Source organism: Marmota monax, unplaced genomic scaffold, assembly GCF_021218885.2.
Source record: "Marmota monax isolate L192 unplaced genomic scaffold, Marmota_monax_Labrador192_F-V1.1 WCK01_AAM20220418_F8-fsc00277, whole genome shotgun sequence".
Lineage (NCBI taxonomy): Eukaryota > Metazoa > Chordata > Mammalia > Rodentia > Sciuridae > Marmota > Marmota monax.
Window position 1 is genome coordinate 1,256,293 of NW_026694513.1, and position 25,900 is coordinate 1,282,192.

At 39.4% G+C, this 25,900-nt stretch overlaps 1 protein-coding gene across 4 annotated transcripts in view; it reads left to right on the top strand.

Annotated features, from left to right (window-relative positions):
* Rcl1 (RNA terminal phosphate cyclase like 1) overlaps positions 1–25,900 on the top strand; it is a 74,358-nt gene that overhangs the window by 47,402 nt on the left and 1,056 nt on the right. For 2 of the 4 annotated variants that reach the window (XM_046420151.2, XM_058571448.1), the window contains exons 6-8: positions 6,717–6,842; positions 11,304–11,460; positions 15,712–15,815. In XM_046420151.2, coding sequence (XP_046276107.1) covers positions 6,717–6,842; positions 11,304–11,460; positions 15,712–15,815 — 387 coding nt within the window. Of the gene's footprint in view, positions 1–3,626; positions 3,644–4,161; positions 4,349–6,686; positions 6,843–11,303; positions 11,461–15,711; positions 15,816–25,900 lie in introns of those variants that run through there. The other 2 variants (XM_046420152.2, XM_046420153.2) reach the window with 2 other exon arrangements.

The following is a 25,900-nucleotide window of genomic DNA, read 5'->3' on the forward strand; positions in this document are numbered from 1 at the left end:
ACTCATATATCAGTGGGGCTATTGTGCCTACTGCGTGGGTTTGCAGTGAGGTTAAATGAGGCAGGAGATACACAGTAAGAGGTACAGGTAAGTTACTGGTAGATGGTGGCTGCTGTTATTTTTACTCTTATTTGAGGGATTCAAGTCTATAGGCATATAGTAAGGATGGCTGAAGATAGAACTGTGTGGAGGTGAGTAGAAGGGGATTGGGGTGAATTTTTAGTTTTTTTTTTTTTTTTGAGAGAGAGAGAGAGAGAGAATTTTAATATTTATTTTTTAGTTTTCGGTGGACACAACATCTTTGTTTGTATGTGGTGCTGAGGATCGAACCCGGGCCACACACATGCCAGGCGAGCGCACTACCACTTGAGCCACATCCCCAGCCCCAAATTTTTAGTTTTTATTGAGATAGGGTGGTATCGAAGATAAGAGGAGCAGCATGGTAGGACAAGGAGAGTGACAAAAGTTGGTAAAGGTGTGCTATTCCAGTTATGTAGTAACTGAAGATAATAAACAGCAATAAGATAAGAACAGCAATAAGGGCTCGGCTTAAGTTGAAATTTTGTCATGGTGGCATCCTATAGGGAAGAGTAGAGAAGGCAGGAAGGCTAGTACTTTCAATAATTCAGAGTGGGAATAAGATAGACCTGAATTTAGATCCGGTTCTCTTGTTTTCTTGCTGTGTGACCCTGGGCAACTTAGCTGACCTTTCTGAGCCTTATTTTCTACAACTTGAAAACGGGATGGACAGCATTCTGGTTTTATTATTAAGAATTAAATACAATATTGTATAGGAAGTGCTTGGCAGAGTGCCTGGCAGGTTGCAAGGGCTCAATTACTTTCACCCAGGGGATGAATACACTTAACCAGGTGGGTGAGCAGTGCAGGACGACAGGTGGAAAGAGGTAGAGTGTGGACAGTTACGTCATTGAAACAATTGCCAGTATGCAACTTACTCAGTAAGGTAGCAGGACTCACTGTCCTGGAGAAGGCAGGAAGTCAAGGGATTGGAGATCTTAATAGATTTGAAGATCACGTGTAACAGAAGTAGATATGTATACTGTGTGGAGGGGTAGGAATTATGTTTAGGGAATTCTGTTTTGATGTTTTAGTTATTAAAAGAGTTAAGATTCTAGGTGCAGACAAGAGAGTTAGATGTTGGAGGCAAAGGAGGTGGATGAGTTGGACAGTGACTTTCCTGGAAGTAGAGGAAGAAGGTAGGCCAGGATGCCTGCTTCTCAGGGCAAGGTGTGTGCTTAATGTTTTGCATTTCTCAGGAATTTTTACTGAGAAACAGGGATGGTCTTACTTGGAGGAAAAGAGGTATGGTGTGGATTAACTTTTCAGAGGCCTTGATTAACCTGAATAAAAAGTGGTGAAGGACATGGAATAGGGTGGGCTGCATAGCCACAAGATGGAGAGAGTAATTGTTACCTAAACGATCAAACTTGTGGTGCTGCCTGAAGTTCTTTGTAAGAATCATCAAGAGCAGAGGAATAGCCAAGGATGGGGGCTCATACTTTCAGTTACCTGGGAAGCTGAGGTAGATGATGAGTTCAAGGTCAGATTGGGCAACTTATCAAGATCGTATCTCAAAATAAAATAAAAAGGGCTGCTGGTATAGTTCAGTGGTAGGGCACTAGTCTACATATCCAAGGCTCTCGGTTTGTTCACTCCCCAGTGCCACAAATGGGAAAAAAGGAAAAATAAAAAAGAACAGAGGAATATATAACAGAATTTCACTGGTTTATTGTCTGTTTTTGCATGGCTGTCCTGGGAACCACCTAAGGGCCAAACCTTATATGTGTGAGAACATGGGCAAATTGAGGAGAAATGGTTCCTGTCCTGGAAGCCCCCAACTTGATTGATAGTTAAACTGGTTGAGTGATTTCCTAAGATTGTTCAATTTTTATATTCTTGGATTCTGAGGAGCTGGAAAAAAAAGGCTATAGAGAAGGTTATAAAGAAATGAAATACAACCAACAATAAAAAAATTAAAAAAAAAAAAAAAGAAATGAAATACAGTGTGAGTAGGTGTGTGTTTCTTTGTTTTTTGTTTTTGGGTCCCAGGGATTGAACTCCGAAGCATTTAACCACTGAGCCACATCTAGCCCTATTTTGTATTTTATTTAGAGACAGGGTCTCACTGAATTGCTTAGTGCCTCACTTTTGCTGATCCTCCTGCCTCTGCTTCCCAAGCTGCTAAGATAACAGGCGTGTGTCACTGTGCCTGGCTAGGTATGCATGTTTTTTAAAACCAAAAATTCCTTTTCTACTGATCCATGTCAATCACTTATAGATGGATCTTATTGATAAACACAATGTATTCTGCCATATAAAGGACTCCAAAAAGTCAAATCTTATTTACGGCCCTTGAATTGTTTTGCATTTTTCATTGGTGTCCAAAATGCTGTAGTTAAATGGCCTTGTACATGAAATGCTATACACTTTCAGGAATATTTTGAGTTTTGTTGCTTTTCCTTTTTTGAGACGTGTTTCCTTAATGTTGTATTGTGGCAGTGAACTCTGCTTGGAATCCAGGCTGTGGTCCGTAACTGTGATTTCCGGCAGTGCGCTCTGTTTGTTTTGATATGGTCTTGTCATAATCCCTTAGGTTTCATGGAGGCATCATACTGGGGTGCCCCTGTGCTCTCTGTTGTGAGTATTCAAAGCCTGGCAAGTGTTCCTTTGGTGGTGGTGGTGGGATGTGGGAAGCCGCGAGGGTTTACAGAGAACATAAAAGCCGGAAGAACCCTGGCACCCCCCTGGATGCAAATTTGTTTTTCCCTGGCTTCTCCTGTTAGTGTTCCTTGAACCTTCCCTGTTTAGAATCAAGAAAACACTTGCAAGGTCTCATGTTTGTCTCTGTCTTAAGGGAGATAAAGAATACCTAAACCATCCCCAATGTATCTCTGACTAGTAGAGGCTTTCTCTCAACTCCCCAGGAAAGTCAACACAGCACCCTTTCTCAGATTACTGTCTATGGATCAAACATTCCAGCCACTGGTCTCCAGAACTGCCCATTAACAAACACCTCAAAGGAATGTAGGTTTGAATTATCATCTTCTTTGCCAGTTTTGGAGTCTGGGAAAAAAGAACTGCTTTTGGAAAAAGCTTTAATTTTGTGGTTTGTTTACTTGTAGGGCTGGTTGGCTGTAGGACTGAGCTCGCTGTTGGTTTTGCTCACAGGAGGGCTGAGTTGGGAGAGCTGTGGTTGGGAGAGCTGTGGTTTTAACTGAGTTCCTTCCCAATGCATCTTTTTTCTCTTGCATTCTGTAGAATGATGACCAACCAGCCAGGGCCTGAGAGGATGCTGGTTTGATTCCTGCCAATACTGTGAATAGACAGTAGTTACCTTTTATTGAATGCCACCCACTGTGGATCTCCCTCTGCCTGATGTGAGGCAAGAGAGAAAGGAACACTGTTTTAGTTTTATCGTGTTGTCCCAGAGCTCATGATTTGGTACATAAAAATTAAATGAAGTAGCTTATAGATGAATTGGGAATGAATTGGAATTTGTGGAGTAATCTTTTTTTCCTTTCCTTGATTGTAGGGAAGGCACTTGAGAAAGTGTTCGTGTTCGTCTCTTTTCACTTAAAAAACACACCCTTCTTATCATCCTGGTTTCTATATTTTTGGAGGGGTAAGAGGAAGATTTTTTTGGAAGTCAGATCTGTTTAATATTGAGCAAGTGTCTTAGTTCTGTTTCTTAAGGTGAGCCCTAGAACTAGGCATCATGGCCCTTGCCATAGGGTTGCTGTGAGCATAAAATAAGGTGATATGGGGCTAGGACTGTAGCTCAGTGGCAGAGCGCTTGCCTAGCACATGTGAGGCACTGGGTTTGATCCTCAGCACCACATAAAAATAAACAAATAAAATAAAGGCATGCTGTCCATCTACAACTATAAAAATAATAATAATAATAAAAAAAGACGTTGGGAGCCATGAGTGCTGTGGATTATGTATTAGGATACATCATCAGTCCTGGGGAGGGTAGGTAGGTTTAAGCCTTCAGGGTGGCACCCACTCAGTCCAAAGGGTATGAGACTTGGGACAATTTGTCTAAACTGTCTGCGGTTAGAAGTATGTTCTGGACAGGAGCAGGGGTGATGTAACTGTGTGTGTATTGAAAAATCCTTCTTTGCTCTTTCCTCATTTCAGGTTTGTCCTTTTTGTCTAGTCAAATATTTATTGGGTATTTCTGGGTACAAAAGTAGTGTATTGGAGAGTTGTAAGGGATACAGAATCAAAGTTCCTGCCTTATGGAATATGTGGTCTTTCTGAAGAACAAGAGCAAGATGTGTGCATGTGAAAGGAGGTACATGGTGAGTTCAGGGGAAAAACACAGGTGGGTGCTGACTGGAGGGTTATAGGAGAGAGAGAGGGAGGGAAGGAGAGAGGACTCTGGACTGGAAAATGGTAGAAGGCAGTTCACACTGAAGAATTTGGACAGTTTGAATGTGTGTATGGGGGGTTGTAGGGAGTGATAGTGCAAAGCTGGGGATGAACATACTGAGCAGATTGAAAAGTCTTACAAAGGACCCTGAAGAGTCAGGAATCACTTGGAGACTCACCAGCCTAAGGGAGATTGCTCTGTTAGTAAAATGTTCAGGATGAATCAGATGTTGGTGGTGGGGGATGTAAACGCCAGGTCAGGTTCCTTGTATAGCATTTTGTTTTTACAGTTCAAATGAAAATTAAATGTGTTATTGACAGTAATTCTTGAACAGCTAGGCAAGAATGGCACCTTGCTTTTTGTGCTGGACTTGCCATGTGGTTCATATCAGGATGGGAAGGTGACATTATTTTTCAGTTTCTTTAGTCCTACATATACAGTCAGCTTTTGACCATATATTGCACCTGAAAGTGCTTAATACTTTTGACATGTGGGGTTGGGAAGAACCAGTCTCTGTAATAAAGTCTGATTTTAGCTAACAGTTTTCACATCCTCAAACACCAGCCTTTTACTTGCTTTAGTAATATCTTCCTCCTTTCTTTTCGGGGTGCCTCCTTTGGGAAGTGCTAGGGATCAGTATTTTTGACCATAACATAGCAGATGGAGGAGCCTGTATCGTACACAAATGGAATAATTAGTTCTTAAATAATAGAAACAATAGGATCTGTAAGTTTGAAAAAAACAGTACTCATCTAGCTCTTTGATTAAACATTTTTTGCTTTCCCTGTCAGCATATAGGAGGTGGGTTGGAATTGGCCCTGGTGTGCCTCAGAGTGGTGTCTGTCCTGACCTTAGGTTCTTAAGAGAAAGACTTCTTGCTTACAGAAGTGGGAATGGATAGAGAATAGAAAAGTGTTCTCAGGTGTTGAGCTTGAAGAGAACCTGGCCCATAACTTGCAGAGAGGCAATTGTCTTCACTCCTAGAGTTGAGCCATTTCTAGATAGAGGGGTGTGAATAGAAAATAGGGTGAGGGCAGGGATGGAAGAGCTCATGTTTTATATTTTCCAGTCTCTGAATTTATGTTTTTATTTAAAAAAAAATATATATATATATATATATATATATATATTATATAAGTTGTTGATAGATATTTTTTAATCTTTTATTGATTTATTTTTTTTCAAATACACACAGGAGTGGAATGCATTGCAATTTTTATTACACATATAGAGCACAATTTTTCATATCTGTATATAAAGTTTGTTCATGCCAATTTATGCTTTATACGTGTACTTTTTTGCATTACAATTCTTAATACACATATATACCATAATTTTTCATATCTCTGTATATAAAATATGTTGACACCCAATTCGTGTCTTCATACATGTACTTTGGATAATGATGTCCATCACATTCTACCATCCTTGCTAATCCCCTGCTCCCTCCTTTTCCCTCCCACCCCTCTTCCCTATATTCATCTATTCCTCCCATGTTCCCCCTCCCTACCCCACTATGAGTCAGCCTCCTTATATCAGAGAAAACATTCAGCATTTTTTTTTTGGGATTGGCTAACTTCACTTAGCATTATCTTCTCCAATGTCATCCCCCATTTACCTGCAAATGCCATGATTTTGTTCTTTTTTAATGCTGAGTAAAATTCTATTGTATATATATATATGCCACATTTTTTTTTTATCCATTTATCCACTGAAGGACATCTAAATTGGCTCCACACTTTAGCTGTTGTGAATTGTGCTGCTATAAACATTGATGTGGCTGTGTCCCTATAGTATGCTGTTTTTAAGTCCTTTGGGTATGATAGACCTTTATTTTACTTATTTTTTTTTTAAAGAGAGAGAGAGAAAAAGAATTTTTCAGTATTTATTTATTTTTAGTTCTCAGCGGATACAACATCTTTATTTTATTTTTATGTGGTGCTGAGAATTGAACCTAGCGCCCCGCGCATGCCAAGCAAGCACGCTACCGCTTGAGCCACATACCACATAAAAATTACTTATTTTTATGTGGTACTGAGTATTGAACACAGTGCCTCATGCATGCAAGGCAAACGCTTTACCACTGAGCTACAGCCCCAGCCCTGAATTTATGTTTTTTAATTTTGACCAATTAAGCCTTTTATAATTATAATGAAAAAAATTGAGTTATGGTACTATAAAGTTAAGCAATGAAACACAGTTGGAAAACTATGTTACAACTGTATGTTATTACAGTTCCAAAACACTTTATCAGCTTTAGAACTGACTTTCTTCTATCCTGGAACCCAAGGAACATGACACCCTTAACTCCAGATTGCAGGTACTCTGTACGTGTATCACCTCAGATGGCAAACAGGATCGTGGATTCTGCAAGGGGCATCCTCAACAAGTTCATACCTGATATCTATATTTACACAGATCACATGAAAGGAGTCAACTCTGGGAAGTAAGTGTCTTCATTTTGGAATCTACTTTTGTAACTACCTTTGGTAGCTACATGTCTCTTCTGGGTAAAGTTAAAACTGCCAGTTCTGAGGTTGGGTAGCAGGGGAAGAATTATTTCAGAATTAATTTCCTTCTAACTTATTGCTTCTATCACCAATAGGCACTTCTGAGTCACTGTCACTTGGAAAACATCCCAGTGACCAGGGCTAGGAGCTTAGGGTCTAGTTCTTAACCATTGGGGATTAAACCTATCTATTAATAAAAAGTGATTTGGGCTTTAATTCCATCTACACTCTAGCCCAACAAAAATTTAAAATGAACAGATTCTTACACCCTGAACAAATAACAGTACAGGGGGAAAAAATTCTCTGTCATTTACCTGCAAGTCAGCTTCTTTCTCCATTTGTAATAACAACACACCTAGATCCAGAGAAAGTTGTTATTGCAGATTTGAATTGAGTTTACTTAAAGCCTTTGGTAAAAAATTAAAAAAACTAAATATAAACTGAAATTTTAAAAAATAGAAAAAAACTTGAAGATGTCTGCCGAAAACTAAAAAATAAATATTAAAAAAAAAAATGGGGCTGGGGATGTGGCTCAAGCAGTAGTGCACTCGCCTGGCATGCGTGCGGCCTGGGTTTGATCCTTAGCACCACATAAAACAAAGATGTCTGCCGAAAACTAAAAAATAAATATTTAAAAAAAAAAAAGAAAGAAAAAAATTTGAAGGAAAATTAAAATGTAAATAGAGAAAGAAATGATCTGCATAATGCCTGTTTTGGGTTTTGTTTGTGTATTTAGAAACTGGGAAGGTAGGGAAGCAATTAAATCCATTTTTGTTTATTGCCTACAGAAAATTCAAGGAATAGTACAGTGAACACCTGCATAGCTTCCTATTGCTTATAGTTAGCAATGAGTGTTTTGCCACATTTACTTTATTTCTTTGCGGGTTTTGTTTTTCTGTTTTGCTGAATCATTTTAGTGTGAGCGATGGCGTCATTACATTTTGAATCTGAAGTTTTTAGGTTGTGTCTCCTAAAAATAGTGTGAAGTTGGTTATTGTGGGTCAAAGTTAACTTTTTCTTAAGTGGTACCATAGCTGATCCTTTTCACAGTTTTCCCACCTAAGGTCTATTTTAACTTAGCAAAAAGAAAAGAGGAACGGTGGGGAAAGGGGTTAAGTGTGAGTGAAGATCTTTGACCTTGGTGAAGGTGATTTCAGAAATATGATGTTGGCTCATAGTTCAAAGCAACAAAGGTGGTGGTGTCAGAGGTCAGGGTTGGGAAAGGATTTCTGTGCAAAGCTGGGGGTTGGGAAAGTCAATGATGTCTTCAAAACTTTGATTTATTACTCAAGCATCAATAATATTTTCTTTACTTACACATTGAAGGTAGTTGCTACAGAAACAGTGCCTGCCTGCTATTGCTGTCCCTCCCCCACTCCCATCTTGGCTGTAAGTCTGGAATTATGTTGTCAAGCTGTTTTCTGGAGAAGGATTACAGAGGGCTAGGGAAGGATAGGTAGCTGCAGAAGCTGTCCAAGTGGCCTGATCTTGATAGTCCTTTTTTTTTTTTTTAAATCTGGTTGATAGCTTTAGCAATAAGTGGGCAGGAATGAAGCAGAGCAGGCCTGAAGTCCATGCTGACTGCTACCAGCTATAGTGGAGCTTTTAATAATGCCTCTGACTCAGCTGACCCTAGTGCATGATCAAGTTTCATGCTTGCTAACAGTGAGTAGAAAGAAGCCTTACTACATATGAATCAAGATGTGGACATGATATAGATCCATGGGTCATTGACTCCATGCTCCATTTGCAAAATGACATAAAACCAATGTATGAGTTAAGTTTGTGTTTAATTTTCTAAATTTCCAGTTAGAGATAACAAATGATGATCTTTTTTCTCTGGTTTTAAAATTAATGAAGTCATGGATGTGTATTTTTCTCTTCTAATTCAGTGAAATATCCACAAGTTGGCTTGTTCAAATATAGGAGTGAGTTTATTTAACATCACCTACCATTAGTGATGAGTGAGAATTTATTCTGTGGCCATGGTCCAAGACCCAGAGGGCTGGCAATTTTTGGTGGTCTGTGTCAGTGCTATGACTAGCATGCGTATCAGTTCACTGTGACCAATTTTCACTCTCAGAGTAAATACTTTGTTTCCTAGCCCATTCCTATTTGGAGGCTCTCCTTTTCATCTATACCAATGCAGATAATCAGGTCACCTGATGGCTTGCTGCGTTGTCAACCTAACATAAATTAGGCCCAATAATGTACCCACCCCAAATTGAGGGGAAAATAAGAGTAATATACATAAAGCTCAATGTATATTCTTTATATATTCTTTATTTTCTCTAAAAGTTGCATAATATACTATGTGAGCTGAGTGAAGTGGTGTATACCTGTAATCCTAGCATTTGGGAAGCTGAAGCAGAAGGATTGCAAGTTCAAAGCGACTTACAACTTAGCAAGGCCCTAACCAAATTAACGAGACCTTGTCTCAAAATAAAAAATGAAAAGGGCTGGGGATGTGGCTCAGTGGTTAACTTAGGATTCAATCCCCAGTATCAACAAAGAAAACAACTAAGTGGAACAGTACTGATTTAACCACCTTAAAAAATTCACATGGAAAGGAAAATTTGAAAATGCAGGTCAGTGGGTTAAAGCAGCAGTATCAGCCTGTCTTCTGGGTCTCCCTTCCTCTCTTTTCTGTTTTTTTTTGCATGCTACTTCCTCTGTGATAAGCTGTGTGCCATCACCCTCCTCCTCCTGGTCAAGTGACTCAAAGGCAACTTGGGGTCGTGCTAGAATTTTTAGGCATTTCTGATGGTGGGTAATGTTAGCTTGTTAAACATGAGTCAGAGTGCCCTGAGCCTTTGCTTAAGTGGGTAAGTTGTTGTGCCCCTTTCTCTTAGCAGGTGTTACTAAATATTGACTGATTAGATGATTGAATTAATTGAAATTATTTGTTTCTTTTTTTCCCCCTATGGAACTGGGGATTGAACTCAAGACCTCACACATCCTAGGCAAACACTGAGCTACATCCCCAGTCCTTTTTTAAATTTTATTTTGAGGTAAATTATTCAGGCTGGACTTGATCTTGTGATCCTCCTGCCCCAACCTCCTGAATACCCAGGATTACAGGGATGCACCACCACTCCTGGTGACAATTTAATTTTCAAATAACTGATCAGTATACTTCTTCCACATCGTGATCTCATGTATACTTAAAACCTTATTAATGTCATAAATAGTTTTTCTCAAACAAATAATTTTGGCTAGTTTTCTGCTGGACAGACAGAAGGTACTTCATGAGCAATGTTGAGTTGTGTTGAAGAAAGCAGGTCATTTGTTGTGATTGCAAGTCACATGTGACTGCTGTTGGGAGAACTATATCTTTCTTGATAACACTTTTACTTAAGAGGCAAAGTAGATTTGAGGTACCAAGTCTTAAAATTTTGAGAAAAGGTACTTTTTTTTATTGTTTATGGAATGTTGTTTTCATTGGCTTTGTGTGTGTGTATGTGTGTGTTTAAACTGGTTGCTACTCTTGTGTTTACCACAGTACCCCCAGTTCCTGGCCTGTGGGTGCTTTCCCTCAGATGCTTGTTGGATACATGAGTGAAAGAGTCTGCTGTGGTCCAGAACAAGCAGGGTGTTATGTTAGAGTTTGGCTGTTGGGTGGTAGAAACATTATGAGAGAGAACATAGTGCAAGCTCTTTGGTTATATTAATTGAATTCTGAGTTTAGTGCTATCCTATGAGGACAAAAATGTAAAGGTATGTCTTATCTAGGCCCGGTCTGGTTTGTGTCATGATTTTCGTTTTGGGAAAAACGCCTGATGTTTCTCAAGGAAAGTTTTGATCAGTGGTCTCCAGAGCCTATATGCCTCCTGGGCTGCTGGTGATGGGTTGGAGTGAGTGCTGTGGTGGAGAACTTCTGGGGCTTTTGGGTCTGTAAGATGGGCATTTGGAACTCATTTCAGTCACTGTATAGATATGTGGACTTGGTTCAGACTGCTTAATCTCAATATTTTTCTTATTTGTAAAATTAAAATAATAATAGCTCATGCAGCGTTTGTAGTATCACAAGTATTATTTGCAAAGCTCCCTAGCTCCATAACTGGTGGAAAGTAGGTACTCAATACCTGATAGCCCTTGAGGTTATCAGGTACTGTTGATTGTTACAAACTCTCACAGTAAGAGCTTTTGCAGCTAAGGAGGGAAGGGAGTGGAGGGCTAAGAGGTAAAGCAATGCAAACTTACATCTCTGCTAGTTCTGCTTTGTGTGACCTCACTATGCCATCTGTTATTTCCAGTGTAAGCTACAGGCACTGTAATGCTTCATGCAAACAGAAGGAAGCTTTAGGACACAGTGCCATCCAAAAGATGTTTCTGTTCTCTACTTGCTGGCCCATGTACCTTTACCAACTAAGTGTCTTGTGTCTTTGAATCCCTAGGTCTCCAGGTTTTGGGTTGTCACTGGTTGCTGAGACCACCAATGGCACCTTCCTTGGTGCTGAACTGGCCTCCAACCCACAGGGCCAAGGAGCAGCTGTGCTTCCAGAGGACCTTGGCAAGAACTGTGCCAGGCTTCTGCTCGAAGAAATCTACAGGGTATGTCCTCATCCTCTGCTTGTGCTAGGAGAAGAGTAATCAGGGAAAAGCAGTTTGGTGTCACCCATTCTTGGTGTTCTCCAAGGGCTTAAGCCAAGGAGTTAATCTGCACCTATTTATCAAACAGTTTAGCATTAACTACAGCAAAGAAGTTTTAATGGGGGCAGAGAAAGAACTGGAATAGGCAAAAGAGTGAAGGTTAAAAAAATAAAGCAGGTAAGGTGAGACTAGTGACTAGTATACTGCCCTGACTAGACAGATTCTGTCATCTCCCTTAGTTGTTGCCATGTGGGAATGGGGACTCCTTGCATTCAGGATTTTCAAGAAAAAGTGGAAATCTGGCTTTGCATGTGACCATTGATTCAGTATAAATTAATGTCAGCAGGTTGGATTTTACAATCTATTCTAGAGCATAGATGAATGTCTAGGGAAAGCAGGCCAGTGTCATACCATGGTGGGCTTTGGAAAGCACGAGAACCTGGGGCAAAGAAAAGACAATACAACGTTGAGGACAGACTTCAGCTGATTATCAGTTTGCTTCTGCACCTCTGCTGATGGGACACAGCTCAGATCAACCTGCCTTAGTGACCATCTTTCTGTGTTAATCCATGCATGCAAAGTGCACATAAGCATGCATATACTTTTATTGATTCCCCAAAATAGCTGAGGGTGACCTAAAGTAAGGGAAGAAATTGTGAGGGAAGAGAAGATGATGGCAGTAGGAATAAGATGCAGCTGTCTGAAAGTACATTCTCCAAAATGCCATGTACTAGGTTAGAAGAGTGTCATAAACCTAGTACCAGAATTTTGATCAGTTATACTCTCTTTTGCCTTGTTTCTGCCTCAAAAAGACAAAACCCTTCCCAACATGTGCAGAGTGCAGGCCAGGTTCTGAGGGATGGTAGGCTCCACATTTTTGGGCTAGACACTAGTAAGAACATAAGCCAGATGGCTTGGCTGTCATCTCCCTTAGTTGTTGCCATGTAGGAATAGAGACTGATTGCACTCAAAATTTTCAAGAAATCTTGAATATAAAATCTGTTGGAGGGTGTTTAATATTTGTAAATTCTCTCTCTTTTCCATCTAAGGAGTTTCCATCTTACTATTTATGTATTTCTTTCTGGTTTTTAGTCATCTTTGTGGTCTCCAAGGAAGTTGTATCCTGTTTAAAGTAGCAAAAATCACATCTGAGCCAGTGAAATAAAATCAGTTAAGTGGGTACACTGGTGGTTTTGTTTTTCTTTTAATCCTACCTTTTGCCACTGGTTCAGTTTATTAATCTCTGTAGTGCAGAGGAGCCTGGATTCTGGGTATTGCTCCCTTGAAAGGCCTTACAGTGAAAGACAGTTTACTGTCATAGTCTGCTTCCCTGATTATGCCAGTGTTCTTGAAAATATCTCATTGGTCACAAGGTGAGATAAGTGAGAATGAACTGTTTCAGAATTAATTAAAATTTCCAAGTCCTAAGTGGATTTATGTAATAATGTTCATCTAATTAAAAATGGAAGACAAAGGATTATAGCTGTACCCTGTGGACAGTGGCTCCACCCCCTCTTCTTGTCTCACAGTGGGACCATAGTGGAGGAAGGAGGTAAAATTCTCCTCAAGGAGGAAGTGTCCTGTTACAGGTCTCATGCAGTCAAGATCTGCTGCAAGAGTTTTGGTGCTAAATCAGTTCATTTTTTTGTTACTAGCTTTGGTGATAGTTTTGAAAGATGGGTAGTAGCTAAAAGTTTGAAAGTCAGTGATGAAGAGGTTGATCTGCCAGTTAATTAATTCGTGACATTTGCCATCTATACATTGTGAGAGGCAAAAAGATGCATGTAATATGTGTGTACCCAAGCTCGTTGTTGAATTATTTAGGGTTACTTTACCTGATCCTGTGGTGGCTGACCAGCCCTCCCTTGGACCATGGGCCCTTTTCTCTTCCTTTCTAGTAGACCTTAGGAGAATTGAAAGCGTCACATTTTAGAGCAGTCTTAGGGAGCCCACAGGCACAGCTGGAATGAATTATGAGCCTCAGGGTGAAAGCACAGCCCACCAGTCCACAAGAGGAAAAACAAACAATCTGGATTAGGCCCTCCCCCCCCTTTTTTTCCCCCCTTACTCTACTTAAGAGCTTTATTAAACCATTTTGTTATTTTTTGACCAAATTTGTTTTGTTTTAATCATTAAGAAAACTTCTTTGTGTGACTATAATCTTTACTTGGTAAAAGAATATACTTCATGCTTTTTAAAGTAATTCTTTACAGATCTGTGATGCAACATGATTTGAATGAGTAATAAAAATCCACCACTTTTGAAGGTGCTCCTTATTTTTACCAAAATTTTAAGCCTCTGACCCAATTCCTTTGTTTATTGATTGTTAAGCCCCTAGATTCTGTACCAGACTTCCAGGAACTTCCCTCCTGTCCTGCCCATCCCATCCCACCTCACCTCACCTCAGACCTGGATTATACATGGACACTGGCCCAGAGAAGTCCTTTCTAAATCCTCTCCAGCCTCCTTTGCAGTCTAAATATCCCTCCAAACACTGTGTTGATCTCTTTGCTTCTATGTTCAGGGACCTTCCCTGGCTTCTCACTTTCCTGAGATAAAGTCAGTACTCTTAACCCAGTTAGGAAAGCCTTTCCTCGGTCTGGCTACCCCACCTTCCCCCTACGGTTGTTCCACACTGGCCCTGGCTCATTATTTCCCATTGTCCTGCTCTTCCTCTCCAAAGCCTATTCATCTGTTCAGGGACAGTTCAAGTCCCTGCTTCCCAAAGCCTCCCTCTGGTATTGGGTAAGTGGCAGGCAACCTATCCCATGCCTTGGCATCTGGTAGCTCCCATGACTTCCTCCTTGGTATCCTGCAAAGGACCCTAACATATTTATTGCATTAAAATATTGGTCCAGTATCTAATAAGAATCAGTTGAAAATGGTGCAATAACAGCATAGTGATAGGAAGCAGAGCCGGAAGAGAACAGTTTGATTTTAGGCAGTATTATGAAAGGGAGCAAGATCCGTAAAACAGAATTAATTTTGTTGGTGAGATTTCGGATTTTGTTTGGAAAAGGAACTTTTGTCCTAAATTTTGCTGAGTGAGATAAACATAGTTCCCTATTCTTTATTAGGTAATTGAGGAAGAGCAATAAATTTTAATTAACACTAGCAGTAGGATAACCCCCCTTATTTCCTATGTTTTTGTCAAGGTTACTAAATGAAATCTGACAGCCAGAAAATGAGTGTACCTGAGAACTGATTTATTTCTTACCCTGCATGCATTAAAAAGGAAGGGAATGTCCCCCATGAACAGTACTGACTGGCCACTTATTCTATTCAGAGTCTAACCTGGGACAGCAGCATGCCACATGTGACCTGTGCAAAATAGGTAGAAATTCTAGGTCATCCTACATGCCCTGTGTACAATGTAAGGTTTAAATTGTTGCAACTAAAGTTAACCTGAAAGAATGATCCGAAATTAAGACATTTTTAAGACAAGTTTAAGTAGCAGTAATGCCTAGAAGCAAATTGAAGTGGTTGAGAAAATGAACAAAAGAAGAAAGGCAACCAAAGCAGCTGTGTCTTGGGAGGAAGTTTTTGAAGAGATTCCTGTTCTGCTTATTGATTTGGAAGAAAAAAGAAAGAAAATGGGGAGGAAATAATGTATAAGTAATAAGTATGGAGGGATGTGACAGTAACAGTTCTCCAGTTTCAAGACACTCAGGAAGAAGTGAAGAAGAGAATTAAGAGCATGACCAGCAGATTCTGAGTGGTTGGAATAAGTGTAGGAGTAGGGTTCTTTAAAGGGAAAGCTGCTTTGATGTCGGGTTGACTGTGTTGTTTTGTGACAGATTGAAGAAATATAAACATACTGCACTTAACTCTGAAATTAACTGAATATTTCCTTGAATTTGCCTTTTTTCCTCATACTTAATAAAATGATGTCTCACTGCTATTCAGTTACCAAGGGAAAGTTTCATTTTTCACTAGATTGACTTCAGGAAATTTGAATGTTATCCATTCTGATTGTCTCAGCTTTATAATTGCTTTGCTGAATTGTTAGTTTAACTTCCTCATGTTAGTTGATACAGGGTTTACTCTTATAAGACCTGTGTTCTGTTTTATTATTACTTGAACGTTGTAGTCTCCTATTTAGTACATTCTAACATTCTGAGTGTTTCTGGGTTTTCCCTCATTCCTTCTTTTGCTGGTTTTCCATTTTCTGGTTTGTATAATGATTAATCATTAAAGTGTTTGTGTTTACAGGGTGGATGTGTGGACTCGACAAATCAAAGTCTGGCTCTATTGCTAATGACCCTTGGACAGCAGGATGTTTCCAAAGTTCTGCTAGGACCACTCTCTCCTTATACGTAAGTCGTTTTCTTTCAACTTCATTATTCTGTCCAGTTTAATTTTCTAATTGTAGAAATGATAGAAATGTTGCCCTGTGCATAGCCCATCATGTGACCACCTGCTTAAATGAACTGGTAGTTACTGCTCATGACCTGATGTTTTTTTTTTTTTACATACAAGGATTGCTGCCTTCCTCTTCTTACCCACTTATTTCCATGTAACGGAAGTTACAAGATATTTATTGAGTAGTTCTTCTTTTGTCTGTGCTTTAGATTTTGCTTCAATTTTAGAGGTTAATTTCTGGTTCTATATAGTTTGGATTTTGTTCTTAGTTTAAGTCCCTCAAATGGGCTGTCCTTCTCTCCAAAATGATAGGTATTAGCTGGCTAGAAATGATGAAGAAAGGCAAAGTTTATAGTAATATTACTAGACTAGTAAGGAAATTGTAGTGGGGAGTTTGGCAGTTGGATGCTAGCAGAAATTGACTGCTGAGGTAAGAAAGCAAACAAAAAGAGAAGCTAGTCAGAAGACTAATTATGAAGAGCACAGTACCAGAAGCATTTTCCATCAATAGTGAGATTGCTGAAAACATCCTATTGGAGTACTTGACTTCAGTTGGCATACTCATGTGCTTATGTACTTCATGATGATTATATGTCCATCTGTGGGTGGTAAGTTGGGAGGGAGAATACTCAGCTAGATATGAGACTGAACTGTCCTTTTTCGGTTATCATGGTACCGATGCTGTATATCTGAAAGGTACAGTACTGTGATAACTGAAGAATGGTGGTGCCATCACGTTGAGAAAAGGGCAAGAACTATGACAGGGCAGTGCAGCAGTGAGTCCTAGCTTTGGGAGCATGACAGCCAAGGGACTGAGATTCTTTTGGAGGCTTTATTTTATTTTTATTTTTTGGGTTAGTGATGGAAGGTCTTTTTGGATCAAGAAAATAGAAGAGAGTGCATTCTGTTAGCAATGGGGGATGACTAACAAAAGGGAACTGGTGAGCAGCACATTATCTCCTGATAACTTGTGTAAAATATTTCATGGGACAGGAAACCTGAAATTGAGTAATCCTAAACGACATGCTAACACCAGTAGTCAACATTGCTAAAATAGACATGGTGAAGCATTGAAGAGGAGGTGAAGGCTGGGAATATAGCACCCTAAATGCAGATATTCACTTTTCATCAAAATTTTGCTAGAAGTGGTACATAGCTGTGTGACTGCCCCAAGCCCAATCTACTTTTTAAGATAGCGTCTTTGCTGCTTTCCCAGGCTCTGCTTCAGGGGCAGCAGAAGGCCTCACAGCTTACACAGCAAAGACTTTTTGTCCCAAAATGCATGTGGTCCTTGTGCATGGGTTTTGGCAGAACATTATGTGAACATGGAATATATGTTTTTATTTATTTTTTTTCTAAAAAAAAATTGTTTTTTTCCTTTTGGAGATTTTTTTCAGTTTGGCTCCAGAGATTAAACAATCTTTTTAAGACCATTGGAGATGGCCAGGATGTGACTAGACTTTTTTTTTTAATTTTTTTTTTTTTTGCCATACAAAGCTTTATTAATCAAAACTAAAGCATGACATATATTTTTATTCTTTTCCCAAAGGGACAGTGGTGTCATCTACCATCAGTATCATTAAAAGCCTACAGATACAATGAAATCATACTTCATTTTAAGATAATTAAAGAGAAAAAGAGATAATTAAAGAGAAAAGGGAAATTGCATGGAAATGGAAGGTGACCCTCATTGTTACACAAAATTACATATAAGAGGTTGTGAGGGGAATGGGAAAAAAACAAGGAGAGAAATGAATTACAGTAGATGGGGTAGAGAGAGAAGATGGGAGGGGAGGGGAGGGGGGATAGTAGAGGATAGGAAAGGTAGCAGAATACAACAGTTACTAATATGGCATTATGTAAAAATGTGGATGTGTAACCGATGTGATTCTGCAATCTGTATACGGGGTAAAAATGGGAGTTCATAACCCACTTGAATCTAATGTATGAAATATGATATGTCAAGAGCTTTGTAATGTTTTGAACAACCAATAAAAAAAAAGACCTAAAAAAAAAAAAAACAAACAACATACTGTATTAAAAAAAAAAGAAAAGAAAAAGAATTTGGCAAGTAAGTAAGTGACTAGACATTTTTAAAGGTTCCTGCATCCTTCTCAGCACATCCTTCACCAAACATTAATTGCAGTGTCTTGTCTTCCAGAAACCTTGCCTAAATTACTCCATGTTCAGGAAGACAGTGGTCTGCTCTGAAAGGAGTATGACAGATTGTAAGATCATGTGTTTTGAGACCTGGCCTGTGACTTGGACACATTCTTCTTCCTCTGCTTTACCTGCCTCCCAGGGATTCATGCAGAGGGCTCTGTTTTGGGGTAGGAACGGTAGCCTCTCTTCTTTTTGATAAGCTAGTACAGAGAGGGAATAGAGAATTTATTTTCAAGAAAGCTCTGTTTGTGTTTGGATACTTTTTGCCTTTAATTACTGTGGAAGGCTCCAGTGGCCCATAGTGATGAATGGTAAAGGTAGAACCTTATTGGCATAGTCAACATCCTACTTATGAGGACAGTCAAGGGTAAAATGGGGCAGAGCCCATTTTCAGTATCAATAGGGGAATCCATTGTCAGTACCATCATGGTAGAGGGAATAGTTTATTCTAGTTGGAGTCAAGAGTTTTGGAGACCAAAGTATCTCTCTCATTCATTCATTTTTCTCTTTTGCAGTACTGCAGGTTGAACTCAGGGGTGCTTTTCCACTGGGCCACATGCCCAGCTTTTTTATTTTTAATTTTGAAATAGAGTCTCCCCCAAGTTACCCAGGCCGGCCTTGAACTTGACTCTGCCTTCTGAGTAGCTGGGATTACAGGTGTTCCCTAGTTCACATAGATTTTTATGTTCAGTTAAAGTTATAGAAATCAGTTTGGGAAAACCTCACAATTCTAAAGAAAACCAGAAGCAACATCTTCATTGGTTTAAAAAAATGTATTTCTTCTGGCAGTTTGCATATATTTTGCTTTGTTTAAGTAGTTTTTTTAAATGTCTATTTACAGAACACTGGGATTAAGAAGGGTATTTTTTCTTTCAGTGCTACTTTCAGTCCCTTCCTGGAAAGTAAGATATCTGTATCCCTCCTGTTTTCTTTTCTCACTCTCTTGCTCAGGGAGGTTACTGTTGATAGTTTTATTGTACTAGTCCAAAAAGTAAGTCTACATATGAAATTCTCAAGGAAGGCAAGAGAGATTATTTTTCATCAGAGTAAAATAGTACTGGATTACACACTGGTATATGGAGAATCTATTTGTGTTAAATTTGTTGTTGTTGTTTTTGGTTTTGTTTTTTAAAATGTAGTTTAAAATTGGTGACACTGGTTCTACTCTTGTACTTAAAAAGCTTCATTTTATAGTTTAGGGGAGGATTTATACTTAATTTAAAAGTTAGATTAGCAGCAAGAAAAATACATACCAATAAACATCTTAATTAGTACTTTTAGAAATTGTGACAGGTGACTGAGGTTACCAAAGTTCTCTGTGAATGCCTATGCCAGGCCTTGGAGTCCAGCCGCAAGTTCTGGATTTGCCACAGAGTGTTTGGGGGACCGTTGGTGTGGTGTTCAGCATCTATAAGCCAGGCTCTATAGATAAGATGAATAGTTCTGAAATCCTGGGCTCATGGAAAGGGAGTGAGGCCTAAGTGAGGTCAGGTAGCTAGTGCTCCTGGCAACATTCCTGAGGAGATAGTCAGTTCTATTACCAAGGTTCCTGCTTGGGCACCTCCTCGCCCTACCCTAGTCCATTCTCCTAGTCAGGTCACTTTGAACACTAGGAGGTAAACTTGCTTTGGGCAATCCCAGGACTGAAGTCAGCAGCAAATTGTCTACTCATCTACCTACAAATCTATATCCATTGATTTTTAAACATGAGTAACTTCCTGTAGTCCTCTTACTAAGCAAATTATGTGTATCTTATTTACTATTCCCACGAATTCTGTAAAGTAGAGGTTTATTAAAAACAAACAAACAAAAACAGCGCTTACTGTGAGCCAGATACTGTTTTGTTTCTTTTTTCTTTGTGGTGCTGGGGATTGAACCCAGGGTTGTGCATTGTAGAGAAACACTGTACCACTTAAATCCTCAGCCTTCAAATAATGTTTTACTCACTCAGTTCTCAGCATAATCCTATGGGGGTGGGTTAAAACAACAACAACAACAATAGGTACTGCTACTATATGCATCATCTTACAAGTGATGGGATTGAGGCACACAGAGGTCATGTCATGTTCCAGGGTCACACAGACAGGAAATGGGGTTTAGATCAGAACAGCTCTATCTGGAGTTCCTGTTTCCTTTAATCACTGTGCTCTTATGTAAGAGCTGGGATTCTATCCATTATTGGACTCCCAGCCCTTTGCCTGAGGCAGGGTGCCATGAGAGTCTTCGCTTCAAATTCTGCTGTAAAACTATATCCTATCTTTAGTTGGAAGTCTAAAATAGATCATGCCGCTTAGTTTTTTTTCTTAACTCTGACAAATAACTTCTTCCCGTTACTTGTGGAAGTGCTAGGGAGCTCGAGCCCCTCATCATTTTTAAACTCTTGCGATGAGGCTGCTTGACCCGCTCAGAATGAAGCACAGCAAATGAAGATCAACAGATTGAGAAGCTTCACTGTTCCTGGGTGCTCACACAATACCCTTTCCCTTACATTTATGAAGTGCTTTACAAATGTTGTGATGCTCTATTACCTTTGTTAATGTTTGAGCCTCAGAACATATTTGGCATGTAGTAAAAAACAAGTAATGCCCTTACTTTTCAGATGAAAAAGGAGACATCGTGGCCTGATCCTGGCCAAACTCTGTTTGGAACTGTGAGTCTCGACAATGCAGCCTGCCTTGTTCTGTTTCCTGAAGTAATAATTTCATTCTTGGAGTTGATGTTAGATAAGCTTCAAAAACACTGTTATCGGCAGAAAAAAACACCACCAATATATTTAAAAGCTGCCATGTAATGACTACAGCAGATTTCTTTTCCTACTCCCAGTTCTTTCTCCTTAACCTCTTGAATAATGCCTTACATACCTGTGTGTGGCTAACCCCAACTCTTATCTGTCCTATATCCAAGTATCATGGAAACTGAGTGGTTTGGTGGAGCAAGAGGCAGGGCCTTCTGTCATAGTTTGTGTCTGTGGAACTGCCAAAGAAAAAGCTGAGCTCATGATTGCTTTCCCTTCGCTAACATTCTTCAGGAGTCCTGGTAAGAGGGGTTGTTTCTAAGGGGCAGGACCTGGCAAGTCTTGGATAATTGGGATTCAGTGGGCTAATGGCCATGAGTCTGATGGCCCTTGCCTGTTGACCAGCAGTGGTAATGGCAATGGGAACAACCCACATTTTGAAAATATGTGAAAATTTATGTCTGTGCTCCAGAATTCTCTAAAATCTGCTTTTAGATGGATTGGAGATTTGCATAGAAAAGTTCATTTTTTATTTTCTGAAAATAAATCACCTCTGAAAAAAATAAAGCCTCTTTCCAGACATAGTTCTCTGAGTCAGGAGTAAAATCCTTCACCCAGGAGTTTCATTGAGTTCCAGTTGCCTAAAATGGCTCTACTGAAAGGCTACCAGCTGCACTGTGCAGGTGGTCATCAGTTGAAGGGCAGTGTTGCCCACAGTGTGTTGTAGGTCCCTTTGTCCTGCCATGTGGTTGTACCTACGAAGTGTGAGTCTGCAGTATGTGCTGTGAGAGCAAAGGAAAAAGAAGTGTTGTGAATGGGGAGGCAGCCTGGGGCTGTGGAGAAGGGTTTGGAAGCAGCACCGGTTCAGGCTTTGTTCATCTGCATGTAGATCTGGGTGAGTTTGTTCTTCTCTTGGTTTCCATTTTCCTAAGAAGGCTGTTAGTTGGAATTTACCATTATCCCTGGTCATTTCTCAGCTTCTAAGCATTTTTGCTATTTAATATTCCAGCTACTGGAGACTTAGGGAAAATGGATTGGAGATGGGGGGAAAGACATTCTGAAATGTACCTTAATCCAGTTTCTTCTACAGCCTTAGACAGGCAGAGAGGTTGGCAGAACATTATGTAAAAAGTCAAACCGACTTTGCTTTCTCTAACTGTTCCAAAGGCTACAAATACCCCAGAGCTGTAAATACATAGTCCTGCATACCCAAGCCTGTTTCTCCCATCCTCCTCCAAGAGATCAAGCAAGCTGAGGCCCCTCAGGAGTTCTGCCAGCTGGGGAAGGTGTCTGGCTTTTCAAGCACAGTTAAATGATTCAGAGTTAAATAGGCTGGGTAAGGCCCTGGGAGCAGAGAGAGCCCCGGGCCTATGTTAGTCCACAGCAGCAGTGAAAGAGAGAACAAGCTGTTTTCTCCTTGGAATACAGATGAGTGGGTGAGACGGCTGGCTTTTTCTGTGTTGCTGCCAGCTGGAAGCTTGGCCCACAGATGTGGCCTGTTTATGTATGGGTTTGATGTGTTTGTTTTCTTTTTCCCTAGGACAGGGTGAGGGAGGTGATGGGATGAATGGAGAGGGGGGAGAAATTTCAATTGGTTAGGAAGACAGAAAAGCCAGCAGGGGGAGAACTGGTTTCCTTTAATTGCCAAAAATGTTGGAAGTCATTTCTCAAAATCACCCATAACTCCTAAATTCTATTCAGTGCCTTTTTATTGAGGACTTAGATAGTGCCTAGCAGGTATAATGGATTCCATCTATAGAGTAGGTCATTGATGCTTTTATATAATTTACAAAGGGAGAGGGGACAGTTATGGACAGAACTGTATGTAAGCATTTAATTAGACACCAGAAACAGAATGCTGGGGAAACCCCAGAGGGGAGGGGAAATCCCGTAGGGTAGGCATTGTTGACTAAGGAATGCTTCATAGGAAGAGTTGATGCTATTTTAAAGATGAAGGTGAGGCTGTACATTCCTGGGTGGAAGGGAATGAAAAGAAGTGGAGCGCTTTCTGTGGGCTTGTACACTCACCTGAGCTCTGGTGTTCCAGGGTAGTTGCTGGTTTGTCCCTTTGCCCCGACACACTGGTCATTTTCAGCCAGACAGGATGACGTTCTTTCCTCCTTGTTGCCTTTTGCTTCCTTTGACTAGATCAGAGGCACAGAGAGGGAGGAAAAATAATTGCAGTAGACTTATATTTAGTTTGGTATAGACTGAGTAGGGTTGAGAACCAGAATCAGTATTTTTTTTTACTTCATAAATATGTATTTATTTATTAATTTTTTTTTTCATTTATTCTATGTGGTGCTGAGGATCGAACCCAGTGCCTCACATGTGCTATGCAAGCGCTCTACCACTGAGCCACAACCCCAGCCTGATATGTATTTATTTATGAACAACTTTTTTGAAATATACATACAATGCAGTTTACACTTAGAGTGTATAATTTAATAGTTTTTTTTTTTCTTAAAAGCAGATTCAGAGTTGTGTAACCACAACCTAAATTTAGAACATTTTCATCACCCCCAGAAGAAAAACCATGTGCCCAATTGTGGTCACTTGTCAACCTTACAGTCTTCCCAACCCCAGGCAGTCACTAATCTACTTTCTGCCTTTGTAATAGATTTGCCTGTTGTGGTCATTTTATATAAATAGAACCATAAAGTATGTGGTCCTTTTTGATTGACATTTTTTTGCTTAACATACTTTCACTTTCATCCATGTTGAGCATGTGTTAGTACTGTTTCTTTTTATGGCTGAATAATATTCCATTTTATTTTATTTAAAATAAATCATTTAAACATTTTATTGAAATAAAAAAACATTTTTATCTGAATAAAAACATTTAAATAAAATTTTTAAAATGTGAATGATAGTCACACTTTATTTTTCTATTGATCAACTGATGAGCTTTTGGGTTGTTTCTACTTTTTGATTATTGTAACTAATGCTGTTATAAACGTTTGTGTATGAGTTTTTGTTTTTCCCTAGGACAAAGTGGGGGAGGTGGTGGGTTTGTTTTCATTGCTCTTGGGTACATACTTCAGAGGGAAATTATTATGTCATATGGTAGCCTTTTGTTTAACATTTGGAAGAACAACCAGTTTGTTTGCATGGCAGCTGTACCATTTTACATTCCTACAAGCAGTGTGTGAGGATTCTAATTTCTTTACTTCCTCACCCACATTATTGTTATTGTCTGGCTTTAGTGTACCCGTCCTGTTTGGTATGAAGTGGTATCTCATAGCGGATTTTTTTTTGTGGCAGGGGGGGTGGTCCTGGGGATTAAACTCTGGGGCATTTAACCACTGAGCCACATCCCTAGCCCTATTTTGTATTTTATTTAGACATAGGTCTCATTGAGTTGCTTAGTGTCTTGCTTTTGCTGAGACTGGGTTTGAACTTGCGATCCTTCTGCCCTAGCCTCCTGAGCCTATGGGATTAGAGGTGTGTGCCACTGAACCCAGCTTATAATGGTTTTGATTTCATTTCTCTAATGACAAATGATGTTAAGCATCTTTTCATATGTTTACTAGCTATTTGTATGTCTTTTTAAAGAAAATATTTATTTAGATCTCTTGTCCATCTTTTAGTTTTTAATTTTTTTAACAAAATTACTATTGAGTTGAAAAAGATCTTGAATATTCTGGATACCAGATCCTATCAGACATATGGTTTGCAGATATTTTCTTTCATCCTGTAGGTTGTTTTTCTACTTTCTTGATATTGTCTTTTGGTGCACAGAAGATTTTAATTTCTGTGAAATTCATTTCATCTATTTTTTTCTCTTATTGCTGTGCTTTTGGTGTCATACTTAAGAAACTGTTGCCTAGCAAAAGGTAATGAAGGGGGGCTGGTGTTGTGGCTCAGTGGTAGAGCGCTTGCCTAGCATGTGTGAGGCACTGGGTTCGATTCTCAGCATCACATATGAATAAATAAAAATAAATTCCATTGACAACTAAAAAATTATTTAAAAAAAAAGTAATGAAGGGGCTTGGGTTGTGGCTCAACAGTAGCGTGCTCGTTTAGCACGTGTGAGGCACTGTGTTAGATACTCAGCACCACTAAATAAATAAATGTCCAACTACAACTAAAAATATACTAAAAATTTTTTTTAAAAAAAATAATGAAGATTTATTCCCCCCCCCCTTTTGGTAAGTTTTATCTTTTTAGCAATTACAGCTTGGTCTTTGATCCATTTGAGTTAATTTTTCTGTGAAATGAGGAAGGGTCAACTTCATTCTTTTGCTTGTGGGTTTCTGGTTGTTTCCACAGCATTTTTGAAGAGATCATTCTTTCCCAATTGAATTATCAAATTGCCCTTAAATATGTATTTTTTTCTTGACTCTATTCCACTGGTCTACATGTCTAGGATCAGCATTTTTACAGCCCCTGAAGTGATTCCATGTACAGTGAAGGTTGAGAATTATCTGGATGGGACATGGAATTTGGGTAGTTTGATAGGAAGGCAGCATAGTACAGGTTTTCTGTGATATTCATTAAAGAAGCTAATGCCACTATTCTTCCCCAAACCAGTGTTTCCCAAACTTGCCTGATAAGAATTGCCAGGCATGCTTACTAATAATAGCTTTCTTGGTAAGAGGGTGGGGAAGGCAAGTTTTTGCCTGTTTGTGACTCAGGGCTCTTCCACATGGACACCTGCTCCCTTTTGATTGCAAGTTGATCAGAACACAGGTTTAGTGACCTCTCCAGGTGAGTCTTATAGTCAGGCTCAATGAGTTAGTGCTGAATCTGCAGTGTCACCTCATAGAGGGCATCCCTTTAGAGGCCTGTATGCCCACACTGTCTACAGAATTGCCATTCCCAAAGTCATCTTGGGATGCTGTTAACACTCTGTGTTAGTGAGATTATAAGAAACAACCTCCTGAATCTTATTTGCCATGTTTATTGTGAACTCTTCCATGACCATATTATTAAATATTGCCTTCTGTCAAATATGCATAAATACAGTTATACCAATATCTTCCCCATCTGTGTTGTTTGCTTTATTTAAATTACCATTGTACTTTTCAAAAATATTGAATTTATTTATCTTGTCTGTACTATTAGATCAAAATCTTCATGAGGGAAGAATTTTTATTTTCATCTTTTCAGGTGGCCACAACCTTCCCTAGCATCAAGAAC